The sequence below is a fragment of the Pipistrellus kuhlii genome, unplaced genomic scaffold (assembly GCF_014108245.1).
Source record: "Pipistrellus kuhlii isolate mPipKuh1 unplaced genomic scaffold, mPipKuh1.p scaffold_m20_p_34, whole genome shotgun sequence".
In the NCBI taxonomy this organism is placed as follows: Eukaryota; Metazoa; Chordata; class Mammalia; order Chiroptera; family Vespertilionidae; genus Pipistrellus; species Pipistrellus kuhlii.
This window is the reverse complement of record NW_023425534.1, coordinates 550,120-566,514: the sequence shown is the minus strand read 5'-3', so window position 1 is coordinate 566,514 and position 16,395 is coordinate 550,120. Positions and strand designations below refer to the sequence as shown.

The following is a 16,395-nucleotide window of genomic DNA, read 5'->3' as shown; positions in this document are numbered from 1 at the left end:
CTGCTGGGGCCCAGGTTCTGGCCTGGCAGGGGCCATAAGCAAGTGGCCAGGGGTGTGGGAGCTCTCTCTGGAACCCCGGTTCCCCTCAACGCGGTCTGGCCAGCCTGGGGGCGGCGTGGCCTTCTCAGGACACGTGGCCAGGACCCTGCACCTGGGGACACGTGGCGGTGGGGAGAAGAATCTGTGTGCACCCACACTCTGGGCCAGGCTGGGGGGCTTCCCAGCTGCAGGAGACGGGCCTGTGCCGGCTGCGCCTGCGCTCCCACCGCCCGGAGGACCAGTGAGGGGCTGGGCCGGGCGGGGAGGCCGGGCACCCGGGCCCAGCACAGCGGGTCTGCGAGCCTCTGGGGAGCGAGGTGGCGTGCAGGGCCCTGCTTCTCCCCAGGGTTTGGGGTCAGGGTTCGGACACCGTTCCCCTCCCCGTGCGAGACACACTCCGCGGGGGGAGGCCTCCGAGCCCATGGAGGCTGGGCCTCGAGCTGATGCCCCGGCACCAGGAGGCGCAGCTCGGTGACCTGGGGGGAGGATGGGCCTGGCAGCACCCCCCCCCCACCAGGGGGCAGGCGCGCCGAGAGGCGAGCGGGCGGGCGAAGGCGACAGACAGGCCAAGCTTCTCTTTCTCTTTAAATCAGGCATTTATAAACAAGAGCGCATACATTAATTACATAAAAATAGCTTTCGAATCGTAGAGTAAGTCATATTGTCGTTAGCAGCAGCAAAGGAGAGGGGGACGCGTGGGTGCTCCTGGCGGGATGGGAGCCGTGTCTGTTCCTTAATCCGGGAAGGTCCTGGGGACGCGCCTTCGGGAGGACACGCCTCCCCCGGGCCCCGGGCAGGGCCCCCGCCCCGCCCACCGAGGAGCTGCACAGGCGGCTCCGGGCAGGAGGGCTTCTGGGACCCACGCACACGGGCGGCCCCGGGGTGACGGCGTCAGGTCAGCAAGGCGGCGGGAGCTGCCCGGTGGTTATTGCTGTCGTTTCCCTCGGGTCGCCGCTCGGGCAGGCCGGTGAGCACCAGGCCGCACACCCTCGCCGGACGGAGGCGTCACACCTGGTCGCCTGCCCACAGGACCCGCCTCCCCTGGGGAAGGACAGGGCGCAGCGGCACCAGGGGGTGGGGCCCGGCCTTGCCCAGGGAGCTGCCAGGAAGCCTGAGCTGCTGGTGAAGGGGAGCCTTGTGCCTCCCGCCCCATCACTCCCTCCGGGCCAGGGTGGGACCAGAAGCCGCTGCGTCTAGCTCTGCTGGATGCCGTGTGGGGACACAGCTGGCAGAGGCATGGGAGGCTGCAGGGGACGGTGCCAGGGGACGGACAGGTGGCTCCCTCGTGTCCAAGTGGGAGGAGCCGCGTGCGTCTGCCTTGGGGCCCGCCCGCCGCCTCGGTCTCCCCGCGGCTCGCCCGGCAGCGCGGCCGCACAGAAGCACACCAACACGCACAAAGCTCCAGCTACACCGTTTAGTTTCCCTTGAAAAGTGACTGAAAAGAAACACAACTCTGGAAAAACAGGGCTGACACAGCATTCTGCGAGTTGCCTAACTGACCTTTACATGGCACGGTAATAATGCCCATCGAGGGTATACGTGTGGCAGAGGCTCGATTCCATGCATACAGGTTTAATAACTGCAAAAGAACAACAAAGCGGAAAGAATGAAACGAAACCCAAACGCTCGCTGCGAAACACGGAGTCCCCTTTGCATTGCACTTCAGAGGGCCCGGCAGCCCCGGGCCCGTACACCCAGGCCCACGGGGCCCGCGCACCGCTCTGCTCTCCGCGTGGCCGTGGCCGTGGCCGTGGCGTCAGGCGGAGGCGGGAGACTCCGGCAGATCTTCTCGTCTCAGCGGGCGGCCCGTCTCCTGGGACGTCACTTCCGGCCTGGGCGCAGAGAACCTTCTACGGTTTGCATAAACAACAGCGGAGAGTAAACGAGATTATCTGGAATAAATGCAAGGAACTTATTTTATAGTGGCAGATTCGATCGCTATGGAGACGGATATCTGGGGGTAAAAAGTGGGGATTCGCTGTACAGGATGCTGGAAGGCACAGAGCTACCCCCCGAGTTCAGTTTTTGCGCTTCGTTTCCTTGTGATTCCCTTGTTCCACCGAGCACCAGAGGGTCCAGACACCGCGCAGGCGGGACCTGCTCCGGGACCGGGTTCGGCGTCTGGAGAGTAAAAACCTCAGTCCACTGGGGGATAAAAACGGGGAAGGTTTTGACAAAGTGCAGTTCTAAGTGGACGTTTAAATGAACAAACAAGGAGGAAAGAAAGAGTGAATAATGCTGTTTGTTCCGATGCTGCGGCCTCGGCGGAGGGGCAGGCGCCGCCCGCGGTCGGCGGCACGGACAGTCCGGTCCCCTCCGGCCCCCGGGCGCCGAGGGCGGCGGCTAAGGCGGCAGTGTCAGCTCAGGGCGGGTGCACGCTCCCCGCGGCAGCACGGAGACCGGGTCCTCATCGCTGAAAAAATAGACTCTGGAGGGGACCCTGCGCGTCCGCGTGGCCATGGCCGTGGCCGTGGCCGTGAGCTGGATGGCTTCGCCGGGCGGCCCGGCTCCTGGGTCCTCGATGCGTCGCGTGGTGGTGGGGCTTTAAAAGTGAGTCGTTAAAAAACATGGTGATTTTTCTTTTTTTCTGAATGTCAAGTCTCCTTATTGGTTTTAAATAGCTTATAACAAAAGTGTGAACGTTGGGGTGTCCCGGCAAGCGGAGGCCGTGGCCCGGCGGCCGGTCCGGCTGCGGGCCCGGCTTGCGCCTGAACGTTGTGGCCAGTAGAAAATTTGCTCTGGATTCCAAAAGGATGTGGTTGCAAACACTTGCTTGGTTGTAGGCACAGTAAGACGTTGTGCTATCTGGGCTGGGAGGAGGGCGGCCCCCCAGAGCCCTCCAGGCAGGGCCCGCGGCGGCGTGGGACCGCCCGCCCGCCCTCCCCGCTGGTCCGAACGGACGGGACGGCCCGCTAGGGCTCCAGCTCGGTGGCGCTCTCGCTGCCGGCGGCGTCGGGGCGGGGCCGCGGCCACAGCTGCTCCTGCAGCTCCTTCACCACCTTCTCCAGGTGCTCCCGGGCCTCGCGCTCCCGCAGCAGGTCTGCCCGCAGCTGCTCGCGGTCGGCCTCCGCGTGCTGCAGCTTCACCTGCAGGTCCTCGATCTGCAAGGGAACCGGCGTCAGCCCCACGGCCCGGCCGTCAGCGGCCGGGAGCCTCCGGTGCCGCCACACCCAGCGGCCACCGCCGGGCACACAGGGCCCCAGGACGGAGGCTGCCCAGCCCGCTGCCCGCCGGACTGCCCACAGCGCAGGACACCGGCCGCCCCCCGTGGCCCCGGCCGCCCCGCGCACCTGGGCCGAGTACTTGGCGCGCAGGCGGCCGGCCTCGCAGCCCTTGTCGCACACCCGGACCTGCCGCGCCTGCTCCAGCTCCCTCTTGAGGCGCAGCCGCGCCTCGTTGGCCTCCTTCATCTTCTTCTCGTTCTCGGCGCGGAGGCGCTCGATCTCCTTCCGCAGGTTGCGCTTCGCCTCCGTGGCCTCCCGCAGCTTCTCCTTCTTGGCCACACGCAGGAACTCCAGCTCCTGGGGAGGCGCGGGTCACCGCCTGCCGCCGCCCGCGGCCCCCGCCCGCCCGTCCCCTAACCCACACAGCACCCCACAGACACACACAGACAAGTGTGCGCATACACACACAAAAATACATACATGCATGCACAGACACAAATGCATACAGACACGCGCACACACACATAGAAACATGGACGTGTGCATAAACACAAACATGCACATGCACACACACACACCTGCCCGCCCTCCTGGCATCTGTGACCCAGGAGGTGCCACCCCTGGGCCACACCCTCTGCCTCACACCCTCCTGTCTCCCTCACCCTGGCGGGTCCCCACAGGTCCCTCGGCCTAGGCTCTCAGCCCGCGCACCAGGGCTCCACTCTCACCAGCACCCTGAGCCTGGGGTCTGGCCCAGAGGCTCCTGCACCAGAAGCCGCTGTGGGGCCCGGGCCGCCTTCTCCCGCGCCCCCTCTGCCCACGGTGCCAGCCCTGGGCTTCTGTGCAGCCAGGGGTTCCCTCAGCTCCAGCGGCAGGCGCACCGAGCCAGATGGAGGCAACCTCTTCCCGGCTGCTCCGGCCGGTCACCAGGGACCCTGCAAACACGTGTCAACATGCACGTGGGACGTCACTGGACCAGGCTGGGCCGGAGGGCGCTGGGGAGGGGGCGGCAGAGCGCAGAGCCCGATGCCTGAACTCCATGCAGAGCGGCGCCTGCCTCCGGCTCTCAGACCGAGACCGCAGGGCTGTGTGTGCTGGCAGCCCACGTGTGAAGCTGTCCCCGAGCTGCCAGACGCCAGCAGAGGTGTGAATTCACCAGAGCTGGTGTGAGGCCCCGCCCGCCCGCCCAGGCGCTGGGAACACTGCTCGCAGCCTCCCCGCTCGTCAGAGCAGCAGCCGGCAGGCCGGGGACCGAGCCTGGGGCCGCGCCTGGGGGGCTGCTGAGCTCCGGACCCACAGGTGGCCCTGCCGCGTCTGCCCCGCTCAGGGGGCGAGGGTGGCCCTGCCTGTGCCTGGCACCTCCGTGCTGAGCCGCGCAGACACCCTGTGTGGGGCCCGGCGGCACCTCCTCCTAGAACTGAGGCTCAGGAAAGGCCCCGAAGCCTGTCCCACAGACGAGCCCTCTGTCCCAGGCGGCAGCTGCCTCACCTGGTGCAGGCTGCGCTTGGCCTGCAGGGCGGCGCTCAGCTTCTCCTCCTGCTTGACGCGCATCTTGACCACCTCGTGCAGGAACTTCTCCTTGGCCTCCTTGGTGTCCAGGCCGCCCTCCAGCGCTTGGCGCAGGTGCTCCAGCTCCGCCTCCAGCCCCCCGCTCGGGGGGTCGGTGGGGGCCGCAGTGTCGGGAGCCGAGGGCGGGGCGGGCGGAGCGTGCACCCCTGGGGAGCTCAGGTCCTTGGCCGAGCTGGATGAGGTAAAGGACGGCGAGGAGAGCGAGGACAGAGAGGAGGTGACTGTGGACGAGAAGCGGGTGCAGGTTACCGGGGTGCTCGCACCCCCTCCCTGGCAGGGCTGGCCGAGGGGGAGGGCTGGCCGAGGGGATGGGCTGGCTGAGGGGGGTGGGCTGGCCGAGGGGATGGGCTGGCTGAGGGGGGTGGGCTGGCCGAGGGGATGGGCTGGCCAGAGGGGGGTGGGCTGGCCGAGGGGGAGGGCTGGCTGAGGGGGGTGAGCTGGCCAGAGGGGGAGGGCTGGCCGAGGGGGAGGGCTGGCCGAGGGGGAGGGCTGGCCGAGGGGCTTCCACGTACACTCCTCTCTGCTCTCCACCTCCACCTCGGCCTCCGAGTCCTTGTCCTCCTCCGGGGCGGCCGTGGGTGCCTGCGCCTCCGGGGCCCCGGGCGTGTCGGCTGCCAGCTTGCGCTTCCGCGGCTGGATGCAGGAGGCGTGGGGCTCGGGCGCCCGGGAGACGATGGTGGCACATGGCGGGCTGCTCACGACCTTCTGCTGGGCCGGCGGCGCCAGGGCCACGTTGGGGGCCACACCGGTCTCGAAGCTCTTGTAGGAGTAAAAGCTGCGGGCACAAGGCGGGCACGGGGTGGGCATGGGGCGGGCACTGTAAGGCCGGCCCAGCCCCACCCCCGCCCCCGCCGCGGGCCAGCAGCCAGTGCTGAGCACGGAGTGCGAGGGAGACACCTGCAGGGGCCTCGGGAGCTGCCGCCACCCTGCCCCACCGAGTTCCGGACGAGCTCTCCCTGAGCCCATCACAGTGGCCAGGCAGCTGGGCCAGGGCATTGGGAGGCCTACAGTCACCACTCGCCGTGACAGACGCCCAGGGCAATGCCAGGCGGCCTGGCTGGCGGCTCAGTGGTTGGCGTGCCGGCCTGTGGACTGAAGGGCATGTGCCTCGGTTGCAGGTTCCGTCCCCGGCCCCAGTCGGGCGTGAGCAGGAAGGAGACTAACAATCGCAATGTCTCACGTGGATGTCTCTCCCCCCCCCCCCCCCAAAACTCAGTGGGGAAATACCCTCAGGTGAGGACTAACAAAAAGCAAGTAACAACGAAAACACACGGGGCGGGTTCCACCGCCCCAGCCACGCAGGCTCCAGTCGCGGCAGCTGGGCTGCGGGAGCGTGCGCTAGGGTCCCGCACAGACCACCACAGGCCACGCACACATGCACGTGGCCGCCTGAGGCCGCCCCTGGCGGGGCAGCTCAGCAGGGAGCTGACCACTGACTCGGAGGCTGCAGAGTCCAATGGTGCCCGGGCCTGCGGGGCCACTGGCCGCTGAGCAGGGTCCTTACCTGTCTCGAATCAGGGCTGGGAGGTGTGGGGAGAGCTCCTTGTCGCTGGCAGAAACCGCAGGGGACCAGGGTCGGAAGGCGGAGAGGCGCTGGCGAGGGTGAGCACAGCCCAGGCTCTGAGGAGGAGGGAGAGGCTCCGGGTCAGAGGCCAGTGAACTGCACTAGTGGTCCCGCCCACAGCCCCGCCCCACAGCCCGCCCCCAGGCCCCGCCCCCGCCGAACCTTGCTGGAGGAGCTGGCCAGGGTCCGCAGCCAGCTGGACTGCTTGTCCTTCTCCGAAGATGCGGGGTGCTGGGAGGGAGCGTCGTCTGTTTTTCTGATGGAGACGGGGGGCTCAGAGGAGACCTGTGAGCGACACACGTTCCCGTTGGCATTGGGGCGCCCACGCCTGGGTGGTCCCCCCAGCGCTGGACACCTGCCCTGGGACCAGCCACACTGCGCTCAGGCGATGGCAGCGTCCTCGTGGGACGGCCGCACACCGCCCGGTGCCCACGGCCGGCAGCAGCCAGGGCCGCCCAGTCCGCCCAGAGCAGCCTGCGCCGGCCCGGTGGCCTGTGTCCGGCCGCCCAAAGCTTCCCCGCGGTGTCACCGGCTCCTCAGAGCTCTGGGTTTCACCAGAGAACTAATGTCAAACTGCTCTGGCCTGTGCTGTGTGAGTGTGTGTGTGTGTGTGTGAGTGTGAGTATGTGTGTGTGTGTGAGTGTGAGTGTGAGTGTGTGAGTGTGAGTGTGTGTGTGTGTGTGTGTGTGAGTGTGAGTGTGTGTGTGTGAGAGTGTGAGTGTTTGTGTGTGTGTGTGTGTGTGTGTGTGTGTGAGAGTGTGAGTGTGTGTGTGTGTGTGTGTGTGAGTGTGTGTGTGTGTGTGTGTGTGTGTGTGGAGGGGGGAGTGACCATGGGCCTCCGAGCTCACACCAGGCACGCTGAGCTCCCAGGCTCCTGGCATCCAGACCACAGGCCTCCCAGCCAGGACTCTGGGTCCATGGGACCCCACCCCTGAAGGGCCAGGGCCTGCGCGTCCAGGAGACTCCGTGGGCACCCACACCCCATGGGGCCGAGGCTGGGGGAGAGGCCCAGGCACTCGCCAGCCCGTCCTCAGGGGCGGGTTCCCAGGGAGGGCAGAGGGCGGTCAGTCCCGGGCTGCTCACCACAGCTGTCACCAGGGATCAGGAGACCCGGCAGGTGGACCCGGGGCAGGGCCGTGGCCTGAGGGCTCCAGGGGAGGTCCTGCCCAGGCCCACGGAGTGAGCGAGCCAGTGCGTGTGCGTGTGCGTGTGCCAGGCGCCCGCACCCTGCCGCGGGCAGCCGTTCGTCCTCAGCCCTCTCCCTCAGGGGACAGGGCGCCCTCGGTCCGATCTCACTCCAGGAAGCAGGCAGCCCCGCCCAGGAGGACAGTGACCCCCACCCGTGGGGCCAGGCGGCACTGGGCAGCCCCGATGGGACAAGCACCGGGGGACCCACCGGGTGCTGCCCTTTAGGGGAGACGCCCCCACGGGGGTGCCCGCAGGCGACCTCTGCCTGCACTGGCGGTGCCCACCACCTGGCACAGACGGGGGCGGAGGGGGCCGTTCAGGGCGAGGGCGGGGCTTCCTGTCTGAGAGGACGGTGGCGGAGGAAACTCGCCGAGAGGAAAGCCACAGGCGCCGATTCCGAGAACCTCAGGGAGGGAGCCGGTGTCAGACGGCTGCCGCTCGCCTCACCCACCCGCGCGCGCCACACCCTCCCACCCGCCCGTCACCCCGGCCTGGCCACCGGGCAGGGTGTGCGGGGGCGCCCGCACCGTCAGGGTTTGGGCACTTCCTGTTCAGGGCAGTGTGTGGACACCGGGCACGCAGACCACCACCCAGGGATGCCCAGGGCCTCCGCACCGGGTGCTGGGGCCGGGGCATCAGGCGGGACCTGGCGCTGGGCGAGGGGCATGCCAGTCCCTGAGCCTGGTCCCCACGGACACACCGCTCTGCCTGCGGGAGGCACGCCGGTCCCTGAGCGCCTGCCTGCCTGCCCTGCCGCGGGCCAGGCCCGGAAACCAAACAGGGCTGTCGCCTCGGGCCGGGAGGGCAGGGGGAGGGAGGGGGCCGGCACCAGGCCGGAGAGGTCACAGGGGCGCCTGGGGCTGACAGAGCGGCAGCGGGAGCTGGGGAGGGAGGAATCCCGGGGAGGTGGCGCCCCAGCGGCCGGCACCTGCCAGGTCCGCTCCTGCACGGGGAAGTGAGCGAGCTGGCCCAGAGGACGCCCCGTGCACACGCGGCCCAGAGTACACCGAGGGCGGTGCCCGCAGCCCTGCCACCGCCTCGCACACCTGAGCACAGGCCCACATGCCCTGGTCAGCTCCCTCTTCTCACCACGAGGCCATGGGCGGGCCGGGCCGCACAGGGAGGCGGTGTCGGTGCTGGAGGACAGGCTGGGGGCCCCACCGCCGCCCCAGGGAGAGGGCCCCCACTGCCCCTCACAGACAGGGGCCCCCACATACCTGCCTGGGTGAAGCTCAGAGCGGGGTGTACCACCCAAAGCATGTGCTACCCTGGGAGCACCCTGCCTGCACCTCCATCACCCCCTATTCCTGTTCCTGTCCCCCCACCTTCCCCATCCCCCCTCTGCAGGCCGGCGCCCTGACCACTGAGCCAGACCGGCCAGGGCTAAAGCCAGAAACTTCCACGCTGCAAAGCACACGGTCACAAGAGTGGAGACAGGCCAGCCGAGCGGAAGGAGGGGTCTCAGATCAGAGTCTCACAGGGGCCGGTCCAGCATACAGACAGGAAGCAACTCTGAGACCCCCCACACACACACGGCTAAGAAAGGGGTCAAGGACGAACAAACATTTCTTCTAACAAGACACACGCGTGGCCGACAAGCACGTGAAGAGACGCAGCATCGATGGTCACCAGGGAAACGAGTGTCAAACTCAGCCAGGCCCCGCCCCCAGCAGGCCCCGCCCACGCCCACGCCCACGCCCACGGGAACAGCGGTGCCCGGAAGCCTGGCAGCACGGAGCTGCCCTGCGGGGACATGCTGGCTGCGTGGCCCGCGACCCCGCTCCGTGGTCACACGCGGGAGCTGGCGGGCGGGACCGGAGGACATGCAGCCAGAGGGAGCTCTCGGCTCTGACGTCCGCGCGGAGCCAGCCCCCCCACTCGCCGGGCCCCCAAGTGAAACACAGCAGCCCCCCCGTGGCCCGGCAACGCCACCCCTGGCACGGACTGGAGACGGTGGGAAACACGTCCACACACACGTGTACCTGTGTGCTCACAGCGACCCAACCCGGGACCGCCCGGTGTACGGCGGTCTGTCCACACGCGTGTGCGGCCCACGTCGGGAGGGAGGCTCGGACTCGCGCTGTCTCGGGAGGAACCCTGAGGGACTCAGTGAGGAGCCGGCACAGAGGCCACGGCGCGGCTCCACCCACGGGAAGGCCCTGAACGGGAAGTGGGTGCCGGTGCCGGGTGCCCGGCGCCAGGCGGGAGAGCTCGGGAGCCGGGCTTTTCGGTGAAGAAAGGCCCTGATCGGGGAGGCGATGGCGCTGAGACGGGAACCCTGGCCTGCTCTCAGGCAGGGCGAGTTTTACGTAAACAGTCTCAGTAAAGCTGTTATTTAAAAATCCACGTTAAAAAGTGAATAAGCTGCTGGGTGAGAACCAGAAGCCGAGGTCAGTGCTTTCCGACTCCGAGTCGCCCAGCAGCGGCCGGGCAGCTGCCTCGAGGCGGGAGACACGGCGAGCAAACAGCCCGTGGCCACGGTGCCAGGCACGTCCGACCCCGACACGCAGGCTCCCAGCGCCAACCCCGAGGCCCACGTGGCCGCACCAAAGGTCAGGCTCACCCGGAACCTCAGGAGCAGCGGGCAGAACAGCGGGCAGGGGGGTCAGCCTCACGGGGCTGCCCGGGCCCTCGGCCCCGCGGCCCCGCCCGGCCTGAGCGGTGCCCACGAGGACGAGGTGCCGGGCGGCTGGCAGGGGGCTCAGGGAGACGGGGCGTGGGCTCCGGGAGGCGCTGGCACCCCAGGTTGGCCCCGGGCAAGGTCCCGGGGGGCGGGCGGGAGCACGCACAGGCGGGGGTCTGGAGAGCGGCCAGCCCGGCTCTCACCTGGCACAGGCCCCAGGTGGACAGATGGCCATCGCACCAGCAATGGGCCAGGGCACGTCCGGCCTCCACTGGACCGGCCCTCCAGTCACTGGACGGGCTTCTGTGCCCCGCCCTCGGCCTCCCGACCCGGTCCCCTCGCAGCGGCCTGGCCGCACGGCTTCTCCCAGCCCAGGAGAGGGAAGGAACGTTCCAGAAAGAAAGTTCTCGAGGCGACTGTGCAAGCTCAGTGGAAAATGAAATAAAGACGGGAACGGAGGGGGAGGGACTCTGGGGCAGGGAGACTGCTCTGGGGAGGCAGGAGCCGGTCCGCCAGGGACACCACCGGCCAGGGGCAGGCCGGGCACAGGGCCGGACTGCGAAGCCCGAGGCACTCTGGGGTCTGGAGGAGAAAGGAGGCGCCCCTTCCCGTGAGCGTGTGGACGGCTGCCCCTCTGCCGATCTCCCGCTGCCGGGTCACCCAGGGCCCGCCAGCACCCGTGGGGGAGGGCCAGGAGGCGCTGTCCTGAGGGTGGGGTGCCCTGTGAGCGGCACCACTGCCGGGCCCTCACTCCGTGGGGGACCCACACCGCCCGGGACCCGCGCCCGGACCCCCGGAAGTCTCCGGGCTGGAAACTGGAGCTATTTTTACCCGCACGTCAGCGCCGCCCACGTGAGGGGCCGGTTTCAGATTCTGCTTCGCTGAAATTAACCTATTTTCTGGTGATTGTGGCAGAGGAGCAGATTGAATCTGAGACAACCCCACACTCCACAGTGACGTGGGAGCGCGATTTTAAAGTCACTTTGATAAAATAAAAAAAATACGCCGTGCAAGTCTTTCTCCCGCTGCCCCCCTCTCCGAGGACACCCGCTGGCCCCCGGGCCCCCGCACTGGCCCCCCAGGCTCCAGGCAGGGCCGGCACACGGGAACACCCACCAGCCCCCGTCTGTCCCCACACCAAGGAGCCCTCGGATGTGGGTGCCTGTGCCTGGGGACCCCCCCAGCAGCCTCGGGAGGTGGGCCGGGGGCCACGGAGCCTTCCCATGAGCCCTCACCGCCCCTCCTCCTGACCCGGGGCCTCCCAGCCACAAACCCTCTCAGAGCCGCCGGAGAGCCAGGCAGAGGGAGGGGTGGGCGGAACCGTCCTTTCCTTTCAGGCTTCGAACAGCCCACCAACCCAGGACGGCGATGCGGTTTGAAAACCCTGTGTGCCTGGGGGCTGGGAGCCAAAGGGTCTTTCCCCAGCGCCGAGGGGGGGGGCCGCTGCTGGAGGGAGGGGAGTGGGCGGGGCTGTTCGGGCTCCTGGGAGGAGGATGGAGGCGGCCTTACCAAAGGCTTCCCAGCCCGCGCCCCCCGCCCCCCCTCACCCGAAAGCCCCCGGGGGGGGGCCTGCCCTCAACAAGCCTTGGACACCAACGGCCCGGACCCAGAACCGCCGGGCTGACCAGAACCGCCGGGAGGACCAGAACTGCCGGGTGGACCAGAGCCGCCGGGCGGACCAGAACCGCCGGGAGGACCAGAACCGCTGGGCGGACCAGAACCGCCCGGAGGACCAGAACCGCCGGGCTGACCAGAACCGCCGGGCGGACCAGAACCGCCGGGCGGACCAGAACCGCCGGGCGGACCAGAACCGCGGGCGGACCCAGAGAACCGCGGGAGGACCAGAAATCCAGAACCGCCGGTGGACTCAGAGCCTCCGGGCGGACCCAGAACCGCCGGGCGGACCAGAACCGCCGGGCGAACCAGAACCGCCAGGTGGACCAGAACCGCCGGGCTGACCAGAACCGCCGGGTGGACCCAGAACCGCCGGGCGGACCAGAGCCTCCGGGGCGGACCCAGAACCGCCGGGGAGGACCAGAACCGCCGGGGAGGACCCAGGAACGCCGGGCTGGACCAGAACCGCAGGGTTGACCAGAACCGCCGGGCGGACCAGAACCGCCGGGAGGACCAGAACCGCCGGAGACAGAACCCGGCGGACCAGAACCGGCCGGGCTGACCAGAACCGCCGGGAGGACCAGAACCGCCGGGCGGACCAGAACCGCCGGGCTGACCAGAACCACCAGGTAGACCAGAACCGCCGGGCTGACCAGAACCGCCGGGCGGACCAGAGCCGCCGGGCGGACCCAGAACCGCCGGGAGGACCAGAACCGCCGGGAGGACCCAGAACCGCCGGGCGGACCAGAACCGCCGGGCGGACCAGAACCGCCGGGCGTGGGGCCGGCCAGGCCCGTGCGACGAGGCATTTCCCAGCGGTGCCGTGGCTCGGCCCGGCCCTCGCCTGGCGGGCGGGCGTGCTCTGACGCTGGGTTGGGAGCAGCACAAACATGCAGTGGCCGCTGCGTCCACCCCCCCCCCCCGGCCCAGACCCTCCCGTGTCCTCGGCCCGCTCCCTCGCCCCCATCTGCAGCAGGCGGCGCGTGGGCCCTCCGACGCCCCCTCCCGCCACCTCCCCCGATTCACAGCGGCACCGGCCATGTTTGGGCACACAAAGACCTCCGTGCATGTCCATGCGCATGCATGCATGTGTCGCATGTGCACACGTGTAAGAACACATGGTGTGTCATCTGTCGGAGGTCAGTGTGCGGTGTGAGGCCGCCCCAAGGACCTCAGGGCTGTCAGCTGATGCCCCACAGAGCTAAGGGCGCAGAAACTCGCTTGGCCACACTCCCACCAGGCTGGCAGGGGGCTCGGTGCCGGGACGGTCCTGTGTGGGCGACGCCCGCCTCCCCCGCCTGATCACTCGGTACCGGGCAGCGCAGGTGCTGGCCGAGGGGTTACCGGGCCCTGGGTGTGTCCACACGCCTGTGACTGCCACAGTCAGGGCCCAGGACCTGGCTCCCTCCCAGCCTAGAGGAGGGTCGGAGGCTTCATCTCAGCAGAGCCAGCGGGAGAGGCCGGTGAGCGGCCGGATGCCGTGTCTGCACCCGGGACACCTGGTCCGAAAGGAGCTGTCCCCGGCCACGCGCCCCTGGCGCCATCTCCCCCTCCGCTGTGGGAGAGCAGCTGCCCGCGCCGGCAGCGCCTGCCAAGCCTCCAGCAGAGAGAGCGCCATCCCACCCTCTCCGGCACAAAGGCTCGCTCACGCCCTGCGCTGAACGATGCACAACGGCGCAGTCACACGGAGACGGGGCTGGGAGCCCAGCAGGGGGGGGGAGGCGGCAGCTGGGGGCCCAGCGGTGGCAGAGGGGCTCCCTGCCCGGCCGGGCCAGCAGCTGGACGTGGGCAGGAAAACAGCCGTCCTCAGTTGGGGTGGGGGTGGGGTTTGGGGAGGGGTCCAGGGACGAAGACCTCCAAACCCAGAATTAAGTCCCATCCGCCACCCTGGGGCTCCCCATCATCCAGGTCCCGAGGACCCTGCCCTGCCACCCCCCCACCCCCAAGCCAGGCAGCAGCGCAGAGCTGACCGGTCGCAGGAACTCACTGCGAAGAGCCTCGAGGCACCACCCCCCCGTGGGAGGCACCCCACGGCCGCACCCCCCCTCAGTGCTAACCTCGCAGGCAATTCACCCGCAAAAACCACAAAGGGGGCTTCAGAAGGCCGGGGAGGAGGAGGTACCTTCTCTAAAACAGCCCCAGGGCCCCCAGAGGCAGGGTGCAGCCCACCCCCCCCTCAGGGAGGCCCCTGGGTGAGGTGGGCTCCGGTGGGGACACTGCCAGCTCCAGCTCCGCTCTGGCCGGGCACCGACCACCTGCCCACGCCCGAAGGCCCACTTCTCTCCAGATCAGAGACTTTCATGTCCAGACTCGACGCTTCCCGCTTTCAGACCCACGGTGCACACCCCCGGGGCACCACCTGGCAGAGGGGTCTGCACAGCCTGGCCCGAGAGGGACCGAGCTACCCCAGAGGCAGGAGGGGGAAAGGGCCCTAGCTGGGCCCCGCCCCACACATCACTTTAGAACCCAGGCTGCTTCGAGGGAGCAACTGCCCCTGGGTCCCGGCTCTGCTGGTGCTGCATTGGGAGGCCGGCACGGGGCGTGCACAGCCAGGGCCGCATCGGGCAGGCGGGTGGGCGGCCGAGGCCAGCCAGGGCTGCATCGGGCAGGCGGGCGGGCGGCCGAGGAGAGCCAGGGCCGCATCGGGCAGGCGGGCGGCCGAGGAGAGCCAGGGCCGCATCGGGCAGGCAGGCGGGCGGCCGAGGCCAGCCAGGGCCGCATCGGGCAGGCGGGCGGGCGGCCGAGGAGAGCCAGGGCCGCATCGGGCAGGCGGGCGGGCGGCCGAGGGAGCAGGCCGTAGTGACCCCCTCCCACTCCGCCGTGAGTGCGTCGGGGACTGAGGCGTGAGCCAGAAACAGCACGTGGACAGAGCCCGACGTGCCCCGCGGACGCGGACCGCCGGCCGAAGGCGCTCACACCTGTGTGCGAAGGGGCATCACACACACGGGGACCACAGCTAAGCGAAGGCCCAAGTCCCACCTGTGCGTGCGACACCTTAAACGGGTGAAGCCGCACCCGCTGGGCAGGGGGGCGCAGGGCTGACCGGGCCGGGGCCGTGACACCGGCGACCCCCTCCGCACGCCGTCCGCGTGGGTCCCAGGAGCCCACGGAGCCCACCCCCCGGAGCCTCACGGGCCACAGGAGCATGGAAACGCCAAAGCTCCGAAGGCAGGCTCAGAGCCGCCCGTGTTCAGAGCGCCCAGCATGCTCAGAGCAGGAGCCGGCCCAACGCCCAGCACGCCCAGCACCAGCATCGGAGCAGGAGCCAGCCCAGCGCCCAGAGCGCCCAGAGCAGGAGCCGGCCCAGCGCCCAGAGCGGGCCTCAGAGCAGGAGCCAGCCCAGCGCCCAGAGTGCCTGGAGCAGGAGCCGGCCCAGCGCCCAGAGCGCCCAGAGCAGGAGCCGGCCCAGCGCCCAGAGCGGGCCTCGGAGCAGGAGCCGGCCCAGCGCCCAGCGCCGCGTGGCAAGGCTGGTTTTCCGGAAAACGGCTGCGGGAGCTCCAGAGCTCCGCTCCACCACCTGCCACCGAACTCAAGAATATTCTAGAAGCTCCAGACACCTGGAGATAGCACTATACTTCAGTGCAAACAAAAACCTCCTGTGCTAATTCAAATCACAAAGTAAAGAATTCCTTCTTTCCACGCCAGAAGGGTGGGTGTGGGGTGCATCTGGACAGAGTGGGGTGCTGGCCCCAGCCCTCTGTGCCAGCCATGGCAGCCTTGCAGAGTCCGGCGTGGGCGTGGCCAGCGTGACGGGAGGGGCAGGACAGGAACCACAGGGCGTTCTGGGGTGCGGGAGCCCCGCTCAGCACTGAGCCTGGAGCCTCCCTGGAGGGGCTCTCAGGAGCCGGCCACCTGGGGGCATGGCCTCAGCCCCACCCCAGCCTGTAAATGGAGGGGAGGAAGCAGGGGAACCAGTGCTGCGGGCAGGGGCTCTGGGAGGCGCTGCCACAGGGAAGGTGTGTGCAGGAAGGAAGACAGGGCGGTCCTTATGGACGGATGGACAGCCGGCCCACACCCATGGGGTCTTCTCTGCTCCACTGCCCTGCCCACCGCAGGACAGGCTGCCCTCCACAGATTCCCCAGGGCGGGTCCCCCAGGGCAGGTCCCCTGGGGCAGGTCCCCCCAGGGCAGGTTCCCCCCCCCACGCAGGTCCCCCCGGGGCAGGTCGCCCCAGGGCCGGTCCCCCAGGGCACGTCCCCCCCTGCAGGTCCCCCCGGGGCAGGTCCCCCCAGAGCCATACCCCGGGCGGGTCCCCCCAAGGCCGCCCCCCCAGGTCCCCCCCCCCGCAGGTCCCCCCAGGGCCGGCCCCCCAGGGCAGGTCCCCCCAGGGCCGGCCCCCCAGGGCAGGTTCCCCCCAGGGCTGGTCCGCTCCTGCCGGAGGCGCAGTCCGGGCCAGGCCTTCCAGGCAGCCCTCAGGGAACAGGACACTCTCACCGGCTTCCCAGCCAGGAAGTGGAAACCAGCGCCAGCCCCGCCCACACGCGGGTCTGTTTTGCTTCCTGGCGCCTCCCCCTCCGCCTCCCCCTCCTGGAGCAGCAGACGCCCTGGTTGTTTTCTCTCCATAGAAACCGACACAACACTGTGCCGGCCGGCCGGCCAGTGGCGGTGGCGGTGGCGCTGCCCAGCTGCGGGAG

At 69.3% G+C, this 16,395-nt stretch overlaps 1 protein-coding gene across 2 annotated transcripts in view; it reads right to left on the bottom strand.

Moving 5' to 3' along the window:
* Positions 1-1,594: 1,594 nt before the first annotated feature.
* The window catches only part of SKI (SKI proto-oncogene), a 47,708-nt gene continuing 32,907 nt past the window's right edge, over positions 1,595-16,395 (bottom strand). Inside the window, exons 2-7 of one of the 2 annotated variants that reach the window (XM_036460970.2) lie at positions 6,499-6,621; positions 6,277-6,392; positions 5,285-5,547; positions 4,692-4,993; positions 3,330-3,560; positions 1,595-3,140 (exon numbers count right to left, since the gene is read on the bottom strand). In XM_036460970.2, coding sequence (XP_036316863.1) covers positions 2,952-3,140; positions 3,330-3,560; positions 4,692-4,993; positions 5,285-5,547; positions 6,277-6,392; positions 6,499-6,621 — 1,224 coding nt within the window. In that variant the 3' untranslated portion in view covers positions 1,595-2,951. The remainder of the gene's footprint in view (positions 3,141-3,329; positions 3,561-4,691; positions 4,994-5,284; positions 5,548-6,276; positions 6,393-6,498; positions 6,622-16,395) is intronic. The other variant, XM_036460971.2, reaches the window with a different exon arrangement.